This window comes from Myotis yumanensis, unplaced genomic scaffold (assembly GCF_028538775.1).
Source record: "Myotis yumanensis isolate MYYU_CA2020_CCGP unplaced genomic scaffold, mMyoYum1.0.hap1 SCAF_19, whole genome shotgun sequence".
Taxonomy (NCBI): Eukaryota; Metazoa; Chordata; class Mammalia; order Chiroptera; family Vespertilionidae; genus Myotis; species Myotis yumanensis.
Window position 1 is genome coordinate 11,344,322 of NW_027223770.1, and position 14,766 is coordinate 11,359,087.

General features: G+C 49.3%; 1 protein-coding gene across 2 annotated transcripts in view; it reads left to right on the forward strand.

The window, feature by feature from the left end:
• CFAP251 (cilia and flagella associated protein 251) overlaps positions 1 to 14,766 on the forward strand; it is a 47,791-nt gene that overhangs the window by 19,836 nt on the left and 13,189 nt on the right. Inside the window, exons 11-16 of one of the 2 annotated variants that reach the window (XM_070399651.1) lie at positions 1,878 to 2,072; positions 2,790 to 3,040; positions 3,623 to 3,774; positions 5,841 to 6,014; positions 7,093 to 7,277; positions 14,015 to 14,129. In XM_070399651.1, the coding sequence (XP_070255752.1) occupies positions 1,878 to 2,072; positions 2,790 to 3,040; positions 3,623 to 3,774; positions 5,841 to 6,014; positions 7,093 to 7,277; positions 14,015 to 14,129 (1,072 nt within the window). The remainder of the gene's footprint in view (positions 1 to 1,877; positions 2,073 to 2,789; positions 3,041 to 3,622; positions 3,775 to 5,840; positions 6,015 to 7,092; positions 7,278 to 14,014; positions 14,130 to 14,766) is intronic. The other variant, XM_070399652.1, reaches the window with a different exon arrangement.

Here is a 14,766-nt window from a genome sequence, read left to right on the forward strand (position 1 = left end):
AAGAGATCAGTGGTAGAACTGCAGTTCACGATGCCATCAGCCTTGTATTAGTCGGGGGTTAGGGCCCAGGAAAGACCGGGCCTCGCTTCCCCCCACGTTAAATGAAACCCAGCCAGGAAAGCTCTCTGAAAACGCGTGGCCTGCTTTGCCGTTTCTGTCCAGCAGAGGGCAGTGAAAGACGTTTTCGCCAATTACACAGCCCACCTGCCTTGCTTATTAATCAGAAACCTCATTTAATCACTTTGGGTATATAAGAGGAAACTCACCCCCCCCCCCACAACTTCCCCCGTGATTAGAATTCTGTCAGAGGCTTAAAAAAAGCAAGTCCTTGCCCTGGCTCAGTGGTTCTCAACCTTGGCTGCCCATGAGAATCACCTGGGAATCTTTTTAAAATCCTGATTTCTGGGCCTCGTCCTCCGGAAATTCTGTTTCTTTGTTACGGGGTGGGGCCACAACATTAATAACAAAGAAACAGAATTTCCGGAGGGTGAGGCCCAGAAATCAGGATTTTAAAAAGATTCCCAGGTGATTCTCATGGGCAGCCAAGGTTGAGAACCACTGCCCTAGCTGGTTTGGCTCAGTGAATGGAGCGTTGGCCTGCAGACTGAAGGGTCCCAGGTTTGATCCCAGTCAAGGGCACATGCCTGGGTTGTGGGCTCGATCCCCAGTAGGGGACCTGCAGGAGGCAGCCAATCAACGATTCTCTCTCATCATTGATGTTTCTATCTCTCTCTCCCTCTCCCTTCCTCTCTGAAATGAATAGAAATATATATATATTTTTAAAAAGCAAACCCATTTGGGATGGATCTGAGGACTGGAAATAAAAGCATCTTTGCCTTTGGCTGTGGTGACTGGACAGGGTTTTACAGTCGCTCTAACAGCAATGACTTCTTTTTTAAAAAAAAAAATGTTTTAATTGTGTTTTAGGGAGAGGAAGGAAGAGGGATAGAGAGAAACATCAACAAGAGAAACATTGATCTGCTGTCCCCTGCACGCCCCCTACTGGAAATGGAGCCCGAAACCCAGCCATGTGCCCTGACCGGGAATCGAACCGTGACCTCTTAGTACCTGGGTCGACGCTCCACCACGGAGCCATACTGGCCGGGCAGCAGTGCCTTCTTATAAAGTGGCTGGTACCCCATTTGCAGCTTGTGAGATCTTGGAAGGCCGGCAGACAGCCTCTGTGGTCGTCTGCAGCCTCAAGGCGGAGAATGTAAGTCACTGTGGCTGGTCTCGGAGAGCAGGGGATCACAGAGCAGAGAGCAGCAACTGTGTTGGACACACCTGGACCCCGCATGGTCTCACCACGTGGACCTGAAAGCGTTGCCAGGCATAAGTATGTCCCGTACAATATTGGGGACGAACTTACACTAAAAAATTACTCATTGTCTGTCTGAAATTCACATTTAACTGGGCTTCCTGCATGTTTATTTGCTAAATCTGGCAACCCCAGGCCTTGAGCAGGTTTCTGAACTTCTCTGAGCCTTAGTTCCCTAGCTGTAAAGGGGATAAGAGCAAATCCAGCCTCACAGGGCAGAGCATTAAGTGGAGTTTTTACAATGCCCAGAAGGAATCCAGAGCCTGACATACAATTAAGTGCTCAGTACGTGGTACTGAGGCCCTGGCTGGGTAGCTCAGTTGGCTGGAGCATCATTCTGATACGCCAAGGTTGCAGGTTCAATTCCCAGTCAGGGGACATGCAGGAAGCAACCAATAAATGCATAAATAAGTGAAACAACAAATCAGTATTTCTCTCTCTCCCTCCCGCCCCTTCCTCTCTCTCTAACCAAGAATTTTTTTATTTGAAAAAAATGTTTAAAAATATAGACGGCACTTATTACTGTTCTTTAACAAACTGATGTTATTCTCCATTGCAGCTACATTGTCACAGGTGACGTGAAGGGTAACATTAAGTTCTACGATCGCACCCTGTCCATCATGAACTGGTTCAGCAACTTCAAACTGAGCTCCATAAGAACGCTGTCCTTCTCGAAGACCCCGGCGACGCCTCCTACCGAGAAATCAAACTACCCTTCAGACTGCACTTTAAAAGGTGACATTTTTGTCATAAGGTACGTTGTTCCTGAATCTAGTCGTCTGGATGGTCAGAAAGGACGGGCCGGGAGTGTCCACCCCGTTCCTGGGATGGGAGGTGAGGGAACCGGCCGTCCGGGTCCGTCCTGAGCATAGTTGGTAGATGGGTCTCTCTGGCTGATGATAATCCCGACTCATTTTTAAAAATGAAACATTAATTTCATATGAAGAATCTTCCGTGACTGGAAGCTGCAAGGGCTTATCCCTGAGCTCTGATCTCTGCTCCGCCTGGAGCCCTTCGCTTGCAGGCTGGTCTCTTCTGGAAGCCGAGTTTGTCCTCGCGGCGCAGTTAAAGGCCTTTGATAATTAATAGCCATAACATTTCAAGCCGGAATTATCTGTGAGCCTGCTCAATTACCCTGGCGGTATCTGCAGGCGCGGCTGTATGTGTGCGCCCAGCTCCATATTTGCATACACAAATGAATATTTGCATGTGCAGATTAGCTAATTGTACAACCGACTGTCCATCTGCATGCCTAATGACTCAATTTCCATGGAGAAATGTGGGCTTTTTCACTTGCAAATGGAGGCTGTTGGGGGTGCGTGGTATATTTTTGGAGGCGGTGGGTTAATAATGTCACTAAATTACAGACGACAGAGGCGTTTCATGGGCAATTAGAAGCAGCGTGGCTGGCTGGCTGGCGCGCCCGTTCCCTGCAAACGCTGATGCTGTTTGGTCTCTCCTTGGCAAACAGGAATTTTATCATCGGAACATCGGATGCGATCGTGTACCACTTAAAGGCAGATGAGACCAAGCTGGAGAAGTTGCTCATAGAGCCCAAGGAAGCCATTTGTGCCATCTCCTGCCACCCGTATCAGCCCCTCATCACCATCGGGAGTTCCTGTGGCATGATCAAAGTGTGGGATTATAAAAAGAAAAGATACCTTTTCAGCAGAGTCTTCGAGAAGGGGCTTGGAATCCAGAGTCTGACCTACAACCCCGAAGGTATTTTCGTTGTACCCGCCTCTCTCAGGCTCCAGAGCGAAGCAGACACAATGGCCGTGGCTGTGGCTGTCACAGCTGCTGGGAGTTGGCCTTGACCCGACTCCCTCCGCCTGGCCTGGCTGGACGAGATGCCTTCTCCCTCAGGCTCCTGCAGCCCTCGGTGCTCAGGGTCTCTGAGCGTCCCTCCCAGGCTGTCAGCTTTTCAGGGTGGTTTTCTCCGACGAGGGACCTTGTCTGTCACTCGTCGCTGTCTCCTGGGGACCTAGGACAAGGCCTGGCACAGAGTCTGTGTTTCTTAAATGAAAGAAGCCCTTTTAAAAAAAATTTTTTTTAAATTTTTATTGATTTCAAAGAGGAAGGGAGAGGGAGAGAGAGATAGAAACATCAATGACGAGAGAGAATCATTTATCAGCTGCCTCCTGCACGCCCCACGCTGGGGATCAAGCCTACAATCTCTGGACATGTGCTCTGTCCTAGAATCGAACTGTGACCTCCTGGTTCATAGGTCGACACTCAACCATTGAGCCCCACCAGCCAGGCAAGAAGCCCTTTCGACCACTGTTCTCTGGCTTGTGATTTCAGGAGACCTTCTTGGAGCTGGCTTCACCGAGGGGACAGTTTACATTCTTGATGCAATGTCCTTGGAAAATGGGATCCCAGAGCCTTTCAACTATTCCAGGACCAGCGTGACGCACATCAGCTTCTCCCATAACTCCCAGTACATGGCAACCGCGGTGAGTGTTTTCGCTGAGACTGTTCTGTGTGGCTCAGCAACCTTATTTAAAACCAAAGAGGCACTGGCCCCAGGTAGCTCAGTCTGATTTACAGAGATTGTGGGTTTGATCTCTCGTCAGGGCACATGCAAGAATCAACCAATAAATGCATAAATAAGTGAGACAACAAATCAGTCTCTCTCTCTCTCTCTCTCTCTCTCTCCCTCCCTCCCTCCCTCCCCCCTTTTTCTCTCTCTAAAATTATTGTTTTGTTTTGTTTTTAAAGAGAAGGGGGCCTGGCTAGTGTAGCTCAGTGGTTGAGCATTGACCCATGAACCATGAGGTTAGGGTTCAATTCCTAGTCAGGGCACATGCCTGGGTTTCGGGCTCAATCCCCAGTAGGGGGCATGCAGGAGGCAGCCATTCAAAAATTCTCTCTCATCATTGATGCTTCTCTCTCTCTCTCTCTCTCTCTCTCCCTCCCTCCCTCCCTCCCTTCCTCCCTTCTTCTCTGAAATCAATTTAAAAACATTAAAAAAAAGGGGGGTTGGGGGGTTGGAGAATAACTGCTAAAGGATATAGGATTTTTGATGATGGACGCACAGCTCGGAATATACTAAAACCCATTGAACCGTACACTTTAAATGAATTGCATTGTATGTGAATTATAGCTCGATAAAGCTGTTATCAAAACAGGAAAGGGGTGGGGTGAGGGGACTTTTGCCTTAAAATAAGGCCAGGGCCTCAGAACTTCTAAGCTTGGACCCTGACAACTACTTTGGTTTGTTAGTTTTTGGGACCCCTTCTCTGCATCCATTCTTTCATCTGTCCCTTTCATTTTTGTGACGAGATGACATTCTCCTTTATCTCAAAGCAAAGTCGTCCACCCGTACCTCGGATTCTGTCCTCCCCTCTATGAATAGGGTTCCTAAACCCAGTGAAGATTTCCTCTGCCCTCGCCCTCTGCCTTCCTGCCAGTTCTCTTCGTCCGCACCGTTCTCATCCTGCCTGGATGTTTGTGGGAAGAGACAAAGCAACCGTCTTCACTCCACCAAACCGCCGTCCACCCCTTCCGGTGCTTCCCCATCGCCTCCGGCCTCGGCCTGACCTGCCTTCCGGTCAGATCACAGCACTGCCAGAGGCCAGAAGCCACCCCCTCGCCTCCCGCCACACACCCACTGAGTGTCCCTTCAGGCCACTCTCGCCCACTCTGACCGTGTCACTCTCATCCATGATACTTTTTAAAAAAAATTTTATAATGAGCATGTGTCATTTTTTTAGGAGAACAATAAAGTCATTTCTTTGTTTTATTAATCCTCACCCAAGGATATTTTTTCCATTGATTTTTTTAGAGAGAGTAGAAGGGAGGGAAGGAGAGGGAGAGAAAGAAACAACAATGTGAAAGAGACACATTGATTGGTTGCCTCCCAAATGCACCCCTGACCAGGGCTAGGGATTGAGCCTGCAACCCAAGTACATGCCCTTGACTAGGAATCAAACCCACCAACCTTTGGTTCAAGGGCCGAAACTCTACCCACTGAGCAACACTGGCCAGGGCTCAACCATCATACTTTTTAGAAAAAAAGTCTACCTTTTCATTTGTAGCTGGATATAGAGATGGGGAGACAAAGGCAAAAGGAGTCAAGGCTTCCACAGAGAATGAGGTGGGGATGAGGTGGGTGTCAGAGACACCGCTACCTTTGTGAGTTATCTACTCTCAACCTTAATTTTCTCATCTGTAAAATGGGCATCATTTTACCACTTGCTCCGATAGACAAAGATTTATTTTCAGACAAAATATTCTAACAGCAAAATTGGTACAAAAAACATAATGATGATTTTTTAAATTGCTTCAGAGAGAGAGAGAGAGAGAGAGAGAGAGAAACATCGAATTGTTGTTCCACTTGTTTATCATTCATTGGTTGCTTCTTGTACTAGTATGTGCCCTGACCGAGACTGAACCCATAACCGTGGCACACTGGGACGACGCTCTAACCAACTGAGCTACCTGGCCAGGGCAATAAAGATTATTTTTTAAGTTAAAAACTGTAAAAAGGAATAACTTCTGTTCTTTTGCTCATATGCAGGATGCAAATTTTACTGTGGCCGTTTACATGGTCAAGGTCAGGCATAGTGAGAGGGTCTGGGAATACCTGGCAAGGCTGCGTTCTCATCGCCAGAGCATTCGGAGTCTCCTGTTCGGGGTTCATCTGGATAGCAATGAGCCCAGACTGCTGAGCCTCGGGAGAGACAGGCTCCTGGTGAGCTGGGTCCTTTTCGTTCACCGGGCCACCCATGTGTCTCATTCTTGTTCCATCCCTGGTGTCCGGCCCAGACCCGGGCCCACTGTGTGTGTTTGTTGGAGACAGTGAATGTACCGAGAAGTAGTGCAAACCTCTCCGAGTTGGTACTTGGTCTTAACACGGCTCCAACTCGTGTCCTGAGTGAGGAGGCTTCTGGGCGGCGGCAGGGAGGTGGTGTTCCCACAGCAGGGAAACCTGGCCGCCCTCGCCTCTCAGTGTAATTTGGAAAGCCGACGCTCACTGACACTTCCTCCCCAAATGTGAGACCTCACGGAGAATGTGAGATAAGAGGGAAAGGTAGGGACGGCGTCAAATGTAATGTTACATGATCAAGCCAAGAGCATTCGAAATCAGTCAGTCTGTGTATCTGTCCCTCATCTTAATTTCCCTCCCCTTCCTTCCTTTATTCTATCCATTCACCCATCCACCCATCCTCCCACCCATCCACCCACCCATCCATCCATCCATCCACTCATCCATTCACCCATCCATCCGTCCACCCATCCACCCATCCACCCATCCATCCATCCATCCATCCATCCATCCATCCATCCATCCTTCCATCCTGGTTTGGCCACCAAAACCTACCTGTGGGTGAAATTCAGCAGGCCGCTGATTTATGACTATCAGGTGCTGAGACTTAGGTATGAATGAGTTCCTACCCCCAAGATAATGGGAAAGGGAGCCGTATAACGTACTAGTAACTGTAAGAGTTCAGGTTTTGGAGTCAGCTGGACCTAAATTTGAATCCTCACTTTACACTTCTTAATGTGTGACCTTGGGCAAGCCCCTGAACCTCTCAGAACATCGGTTTTCTCCTCTGTAAAATGGGCACAGCAGTACTACTTGGCCGGGGAGTGGTGAGCATTAATGGCATCATGTTTCAGAGCGCTTACTCCTCATTTTGCTCGTAATGAATACTCCTCCTGGTAGCTTATTAGGTTAAGGGTCTAGCCCAGTCTTCTCTTAGAATAGGACTTTGGGCTGACTTCATCCAGCTCCGTCTTCATGTTTGTCCGTCTGGGCGCCTCTGCAGATCGAGTATAATCTTCTCGGGAGCTACAAAAACCACCTGGAAGTGCTGGACATTCACCAAACTGACCAGGGCAACTACCCCACCTGTATGATCTGGTACCCACCACTCACCAAGGAACTCTTCCTGCTCATCTCCAACAGCGGCTACAAAGTGAAACTTTTCAATTCTACCACCAAAATGTGCAGGTACGCCCGGGGGGTTCCCACTAACATGGCACGGAATTCAGTTTCTCAGCCCCTGGCCTATGTCAAGTCGCAGCTTAAGGACCTGTGAGCAGCACAGCTATCACTGGTTTTGCAGAGGAGGAAACTGAGGCACAGATAAGGTCACAGGGCTGGGAAGTGCCAGAGGCAAGATTCCAGCCCGGAGCCCTTGCTTCTGAGCCCCACCCTGCACAGAGAGAAGGCACCCAGAACTCAGTGCCTGAGGCGCAGTGAAGGAGCCAGAAAAGTCACCGATGCTCAATAAAATCTTCCATTCTGCTCTGGCCGGTGTTGCTCAGTGATTAGAGTGTCGGTCCAGGAACCAAAGGGTCACGGGTTCAATTCCTGGTCAAGGGCACATACCTGGGTTGCAGGATCGATCCTGGCCCAGGGGTACATGTGGGAGGCAACTACTCAATGTGTCTCTCTCATATCAATGCTTCTCTCTCTCTCTCTCCTCTCTCCTCTCTCCTCTCTCCTCTCTCCTCTCTCCTCTCTCTTCTCTCCTTCTACTCCTCCCTCCTTCCCTTCCACTTTCTCTAAAAAAATCAATGGGAAAAATATCCTGGAGTCAGGATTTAAAAACACCTCCCACTATTCGCTAGTGGATGAAAACAGAGACAGCCAGTTCAGTGCCGCCAGTGGGTTGACTGTTCTGACTCCTGGTTCTGAGGAGTTTCTCAGGCCAGGGATGGCCTTCCTGTGTTTACTCAGCATTTCCTGAGCCCCTGCCTGAGCCAGGTGCTGTTCTAGGTGCTGAAGGTGGGGATGCCAACAAAACCATGTTTCATCACGGAATTTGCATTCTTTTTTTTTTTTTTTAATATATTTTATTGATTTTTTACAGAAAGGAAGGGAGAGGGACAGAGAGTTAGAAACATCGATGAGTGAGAAACATCGATCAGCTGCCTCCTGCACATCTCCCACTGGGGATGTGCCCACAACCCAGGTACATGCCCTTGACCGGAATCGAACCTGGGACCCTTGAGTCTGCAGGCCGATGCTCTATCCACTGAGCCAAACCGGTCAGGGCGGAATTTGCATTCTAATGGGAGGAGTGGAGTTCCTGGGCGAGGCTGGGCTGGAGAGCCAGGGCAAGAGCACATGGTGCTTTAGAGCCATGAGCCAAGAGAAGGTTCCAGAAGGGAAGGGGGGCTGGAGAAGAGGTCCAGGGACCAAGCCCAGTGCATCCGAAGCTTGGCATCCGAGAACAGCAGGTCCTCCGCCCCAAAGCAGGTCTGCGTTTGAGATCGGCCTCTGGTGCTGCTTGGCCTGGCCCCCCGGGTCGGCTCCTCGTACTATCCCCGCGGGGGCCCGGCTCTGCCCTTGTCATCTCATTTCGTCTCAAACAGCCCTGCAGAGTACGACCCCACCCAGGTTCAGAGGTGACGGAGCAAGGTCAGACAGCAGGGCTGGACCCTTGAACCTGGCTCTGACTCTGTCGTCCACTTGGCACAAGTGGGCCCTGATGCAGGCCTGGCTTTGGGGTCCTACCTGGTCAGCCCTGCAGGCAGCCTCCTGCCGCCTGCGGCCTGGCTGCCTCGTGGGTGTGGCCGAGGAGAGCAGGGGCACGAGGCCGGAGAGACAGAGTGAGAATGCACTCGTCACCCTGCGCAGATGCCGGAAGCCGGTCCACCCTTGCTGCTTGACACAGTCGCTGCAGGGAAGAAACATCTGCACAGCTTATGTTTCAAGGGACCTGGCATACTGTTCTTAATATGGTTTGCTCCCCCTCTTAGCGCTATGTGTTTTAAAAAGGCCCACCTCCCCAAGAAAGGTTGTTTCCCCAGGTTATGGATTAACAGGACTAAGGAAGAGAATAAATCAGTAAATCACCCTAGTGTTACAGAAATACCATGTACTACTTATGAAGAACTTGGACTAAGACTGTTGGCAATAAATTTGGGACTTGTTGGGCCTGCATCCCCAGGGGTCTGCCCACCAGGGAAAGCACCAAACCCTATACCCCTGGAGACCCACCGATACAGGGCAGTCCCAGGGAAGGCGAGCAGTGAGGCTGGGAGGACCATAACCTTTCCTGGGTAGGATAATCTCTTTCAGTCACTTCCTTGTAGCCTATCAGTAGAGCAGTGACCTTGGAATAGCCCTTGTAATGGAACACAGAGATTAACCTAGACAAGATTAAAATCAACAGAACTAGATAGAGACAGGATTTTTGGCAAAGGTCAGATAAGAAACAAGGAACTGTAGAACGTGACCCAAAACATACCATGATGTAATTATAGAGGCATGCTTATAGGATCAAATGGTATAAATATAGATGTAACAGGACAATAAAGGGAGAACCTGACCATGCTGATCAACTGAACGCTGTCTCCGTGTCATTCCTTCCTCGCCGACTCCATCCACACCTTTGGGAACCCCTGGACCTGCTGGGGCTGGACCCCAACACCCAGAGAAGGGGGTCAGGAAAGTGGTCGACAGCAGCTGACCCCAGGCTTGAGAAGGTCATTTTAAAACAATGTATCCAATAAAATGGGTCCCCAAAAGGCCACGACCACCCAGAATTTTTTGAAGTTCTTTCTAGAAGGGCACAAGGAGAAATGACTGAGAAGTGCCCCGTCGTGTGGCAGGAACGGGAGAGAAATCAGCACAATTAAAAAACAAAACACTGTGAAAACACGGGGAAGGAGGCATTTGAAGGAAATACATGAAAAGGAGTTTTAGGAAGATGTCAGAGTCTTCGTACATCACCGTTAATGGACACAAACTTATTGGACAAAGAATATCCTGTAGACATGCCCAGTCCTGAGAAGACGGAGTTTGCTGAGCACATGGACTGGGGAGGGCGCCAGGCTTGAAGCTCCGCCCACAGTCACTGACCGGCACTTGGAGCCTCACACTCAGGAGTTTCTGCACTTGAAAATCAGCCTGCAATTAGCAGAAAGACTTCCTCCCTTCCTCCCTTCTCACCAGAGGATATTTTTTCCCATCAAGTTTTTAGAGAGTGGAAGCGGGGTGGGGGTTGGGGGGGGGTGGAGAACATTGATGTGAAAGAGTCACATTGACTGATTGCCTCCCACAGGTGCCCTTGACCAGGAATCGAACCTGCAACCCTTAGGTGCACAGGTCGACACTGTAACCACTGAGCACCACCGGCCAGGGCAGCATCTTTCTTAAGAAATAAATGTATTGAGATAAAACTAACCATTTTATAGTGGACAGGTCTGGGGCACTGAGTATATTTATTCACAATGTTGTTCAATCACCCCCTCTGGTCCCAAAGATTTCCATCCTTCCAAGCAAAACCCCTCGCGGAAAGCACTGGAAGTGGCAGGAACAATAAAGCCTTGTAACCACCTCAGTTGGGCAGGAGCTGTCTTTTCATGATAAATCCCAAAACAGGTTTCAGATGCCTTTCACAATATTTGAAAGGACGCGGAAAGGCAGTTCACAGGAAAAGGCCAATAAACCTACGAGCAGATGCTCCTGGTATTGCACAAATGCAAATGAGAGCAAGACACCGTTTCCACAAATCAGATTAGCAAAGATAAAAGTGATCGATGGCGCCCGGTGTCGGCGAGGGGCCAAGGGGAAGGGCACTTCTCCCCGCCGCCGCTGCTGCCGCTGGAAATCGGGGCGGCCTTTGGGAGAGCAATCCGTTACCCTCGATTAAATCTGATGGTATCTCTGACTTCCAGGAACGCAGCCCACACAGGGCTCACAGTATGCCAAGACATAAGTCAAAGGCTGTCTTGTTTGAAAATATTTTTAAAAATGGAAACAATCCAAATGCCCATTAATAGGGGATTAGTTAGATGGTGGCCTGTCAGTGCACTGAAACACGATGCTTTTATTTTTCAAAATTTATTTTTTTAATGGAGAGAGAGATTTGTTTGTTGTTTCCCTTATTTATGCCTTCTGGGTACTTGTTGTAAATGCCCTTACCGGGGATTGAACCTGCAACCATGGCGCATCCAGATGGTGCTCTAACCAACCGAGCTACCTTGGCCTGGGCCAACATGATGCTGTTTTTAGAAAAGAAAAAAGAAGCCCCAGCTGGTTTGGCTCAGTGGATAGGCCTGCAGTCCCGGGTTCGATTTCCGGTCAAGGGCACATGCCCGGGTTGCAGGCTCCATCCCCAGTAGTGGGCGTGCAGGAGGCAGCCAATCCATGATTCTCTCTTATCATGGATGTTTCTCTCTCTCTCTCTCTCTCTCTCTCCCTTCTCCCTTCCTCTCTGAAATCAATAAAAATATATTTTAAAAAAAGAAAAGAAAAAAGAAAAAGATAAGCTGTCTGCAGAGAATCATAGAAAAATCTCCAAGATATAACATGAGATGAAGCAAATTGCCAAATAAGCATGACTATATTTTCATACAAATCATACTTATTTAATTTATAGTTTTTCATATAAAATTATAATTATGTAGGTTAGAATATATATAAAATAATTATCGAGTCATACACACCAAGCTATTCCCATGAGTCTCCTGGGATAAAGGGTACAGCAATGTACTTACGGCTAGATTTTCTGCTTTACGCCAACATGTTTGAAAATTTTCACAGTAAACATATACTTTTTTAATCGGAAGAAAAATGTTAATTTTATGAAATTGTTAGATTTTTTAAAAAATGTAATTGGTTTTGAGAGAGAGAGGAAGGGAGAGAGAGAAACATTGATGTGAGAGTGAAACATGGATCAGCTGCCTCCTGCACGCCTCCTACTGGGGGTTGAGCTCAGAACCTAGGCATGTGCTCTGACCGAGAATCAAACTGGCAACCTTCCATTGCAGGGGACAACACCCAACCAGCTGAGACACACCGGCCAGGACTAGCTGTTTTAACAATACCAGGTGGTAGTTACACAGCTCCTACTATGTGCTTTATATATATTAACTTATTTAGTGCTCACCATAGTCTCAGGGCGTAAGTACTGTCATTTCCCCTATTTTACCAGAAGAGCCTGAGGCACAGGTTGAATCGCTTGACCTTATTTGTTTATAATTTAAATTTACATATAATTCACATGCCATAAAGTTTACTTTTTCCCCCCAAAGGTTTTTACTGTATTCACCAAGTTGTGCAACCATCACCACTATGTGATTCAACCAAATCTCACTCATTTCTGTGTCCCAAGCACCTAACATGGTGCTAAAACGGCTGTCGAGTGGATTTGCTCTTTATTTATTCAGCTCAGATACCTGGAGTGTCTGCTGTGCCTGCCAGACACAGGCTGGGTGCAGGGGACACAGGAAAGAAACACCTGTACAGTGAGGGGCTCATAATACCATAAGATGAGATGCCACCAGCCTTACCCAGCACACACCCAGGTGTAGTGGGGTGTGAAGTGTATTAGATTTTGTGGACCCTCTTTTTTTCAAAAGGTACATAATTAAGAATAAAACATGGCTAGATCCCTGGCCAGTACGGCTCCGTTGGTTGAAGCATCATCCCGTGCAGTGAAGGGTCGCAGGTTCGGTTCTGGTCAGGGCACATACCTGGGTGGGGGGTGCGGTCCATGGGCGGGGCACATATAGGAGGCAACTGATCCATGTTTCTCTCTCTCTCTCTCCATCTCCTTTCCTCTCTCTCTGAAATCACTGAGGGCATGTCCTCAGGTGAGGATCTATAATAATAAAAGTGTAATATACTAGTTAGACCAGACATCCTTCTGGACGTCCTTCCAGATGACCTCCAGACGAAGCCAGGGCTGCCCGGGTCCCGGGTGCCTGCTGGTGGCCGGAGGGAAGCCCGGGTTCCAGGTACCAGAGGGAAGCCGGTGCCGGCAGCTGGGGGAAGGAAGGCCTACTCTTGCATGAATTTTGTGCATCGGGCCTCTAGTTAAAACATAAATAAATAAAAGCTAGGCGGTGGTTCTCAACCTTCTGGCCCTTTAAATACAGTTCCTCATGTTGTGACCCAACCATAAAATTATTTTCGTTGCTACTTCATAACTTTCATGTTGCTACTGTTATGAATCATAATGTAAATATCTGATATGCAGGATGGTCTTAGGTGACCCCTGTGAAAGGGTCGTTCGACCGCCAAAGGGGTCTCGACCCACAGGTTGAGAACCGCTGGGCTAGGGCCTCCCAGAGCCTCAGAAGGCGTGAGCAAGGGTCCCGAGGCCCAGGTTTTGCTGGCTCAGGGGAACCCAGCGCTGGGCTCAAGGTCCTATCTGGGAACCTCACCTCAGATCCAATTCCTCATTCGTGTAAGAGTCTGAATTAAAGAAGCTGCCCGCTGCGGGGAGACGATTCATTATCACTTGACTCGCAGTGCGTTTTTTGGAAATCTGTGCTGTGCCGAGGCCGGGTGTCCGGTGCCTGGAACAACCGGCGCATCTCCCTCTGATCTCCTGGCCTGCCACAAGGAAGGGGCGCCGCACGCCTCCTGCCAGCGCGTGTCACTTCCTCGCCGCGGCCTTTTCCCCATCCCTCCTCCCTCGTTCATGTACACGTTCTCGAGGCATAATGTTCCCTTCACTCAGCTGTCAAGGAGGCCAGTCAGAGGCTCCCCGCTAAAAGCGCCTTCACAGTCAGCTCCCCGGGGAGCCCTCGCCGTTTGGAGCTGTTGCCCCCTCTTTACGGCAGCTGTGAGCAGCGGCGGAGAGAGCTCGTCTTATGGACGGGCTCTGCTGAGTGACAGGGCAGGGAATGCACAGTTGGAATCGTGCAGGGGATCACGAAAGGCAGCTAGTCAGAATGCCCGTGTTCCGATTTGCGGAATTGGAAACGGCTCTCTTCCTCCCGCAGAAAGACACTTCTGGGGCCAGTCTTCGGGTCTCCCATGGAGCAGGTCCAGGTCCTCCCCGTGAAAACCGCCGTGGAGCTGGAGAGGCGCTACTTGGTGTTCATCAACAGAGACAAGGTACGCGCTGCTCTGCCCGCCTCGGGAGGCGGCTCTGTGTGCTCTGAGTGGCGGTCGGTCCCAAGGATTCTATCGAGGATGCTTGGTTTCCTAGCCACGTCCAGCTCCCTCCACCCGGGTCCATGGTGATACTGACAACGGCCACAGACAAGTGAGGGTGACTCTGAGAAGGCATTTCCAAGCAGACACATGGTCCCCAAAGGATTTTATTCTTCCCGATTTATTCACGTGGGGAAAAAATCTTGCTCGCCCAGTGTGACTTATGGTTGAGCATCAACCTGTGAACCAGGAGGTCACAGTTTGAATCCCTGACAGGGCACATGCCCAGGTTGCGGGCTTGATCCCCAGTAAGGGGTGTGCAGGAGGAGGCCTATCAGTGATTCTCTCTCATCATTGATGTCTCTCTCTCTCTCCCTCTCCCGTCCTCTCGTCCTCTCTCTGAAATCAATCTATATATATAAAAGGCTAATGTGCTAAGTGTCCCACCGTCCGACCAGTTACTATGACGCGCACTGAACACCACGGGCACATGCTCAATGCAGGAGCTGCCATGACGCGCACCGGCCATTTACAGAGAAACGGCACCGCGGACCTGGTGCCCACAAAGCAACACTCAGCTTCCCCCAAGTGGGACACA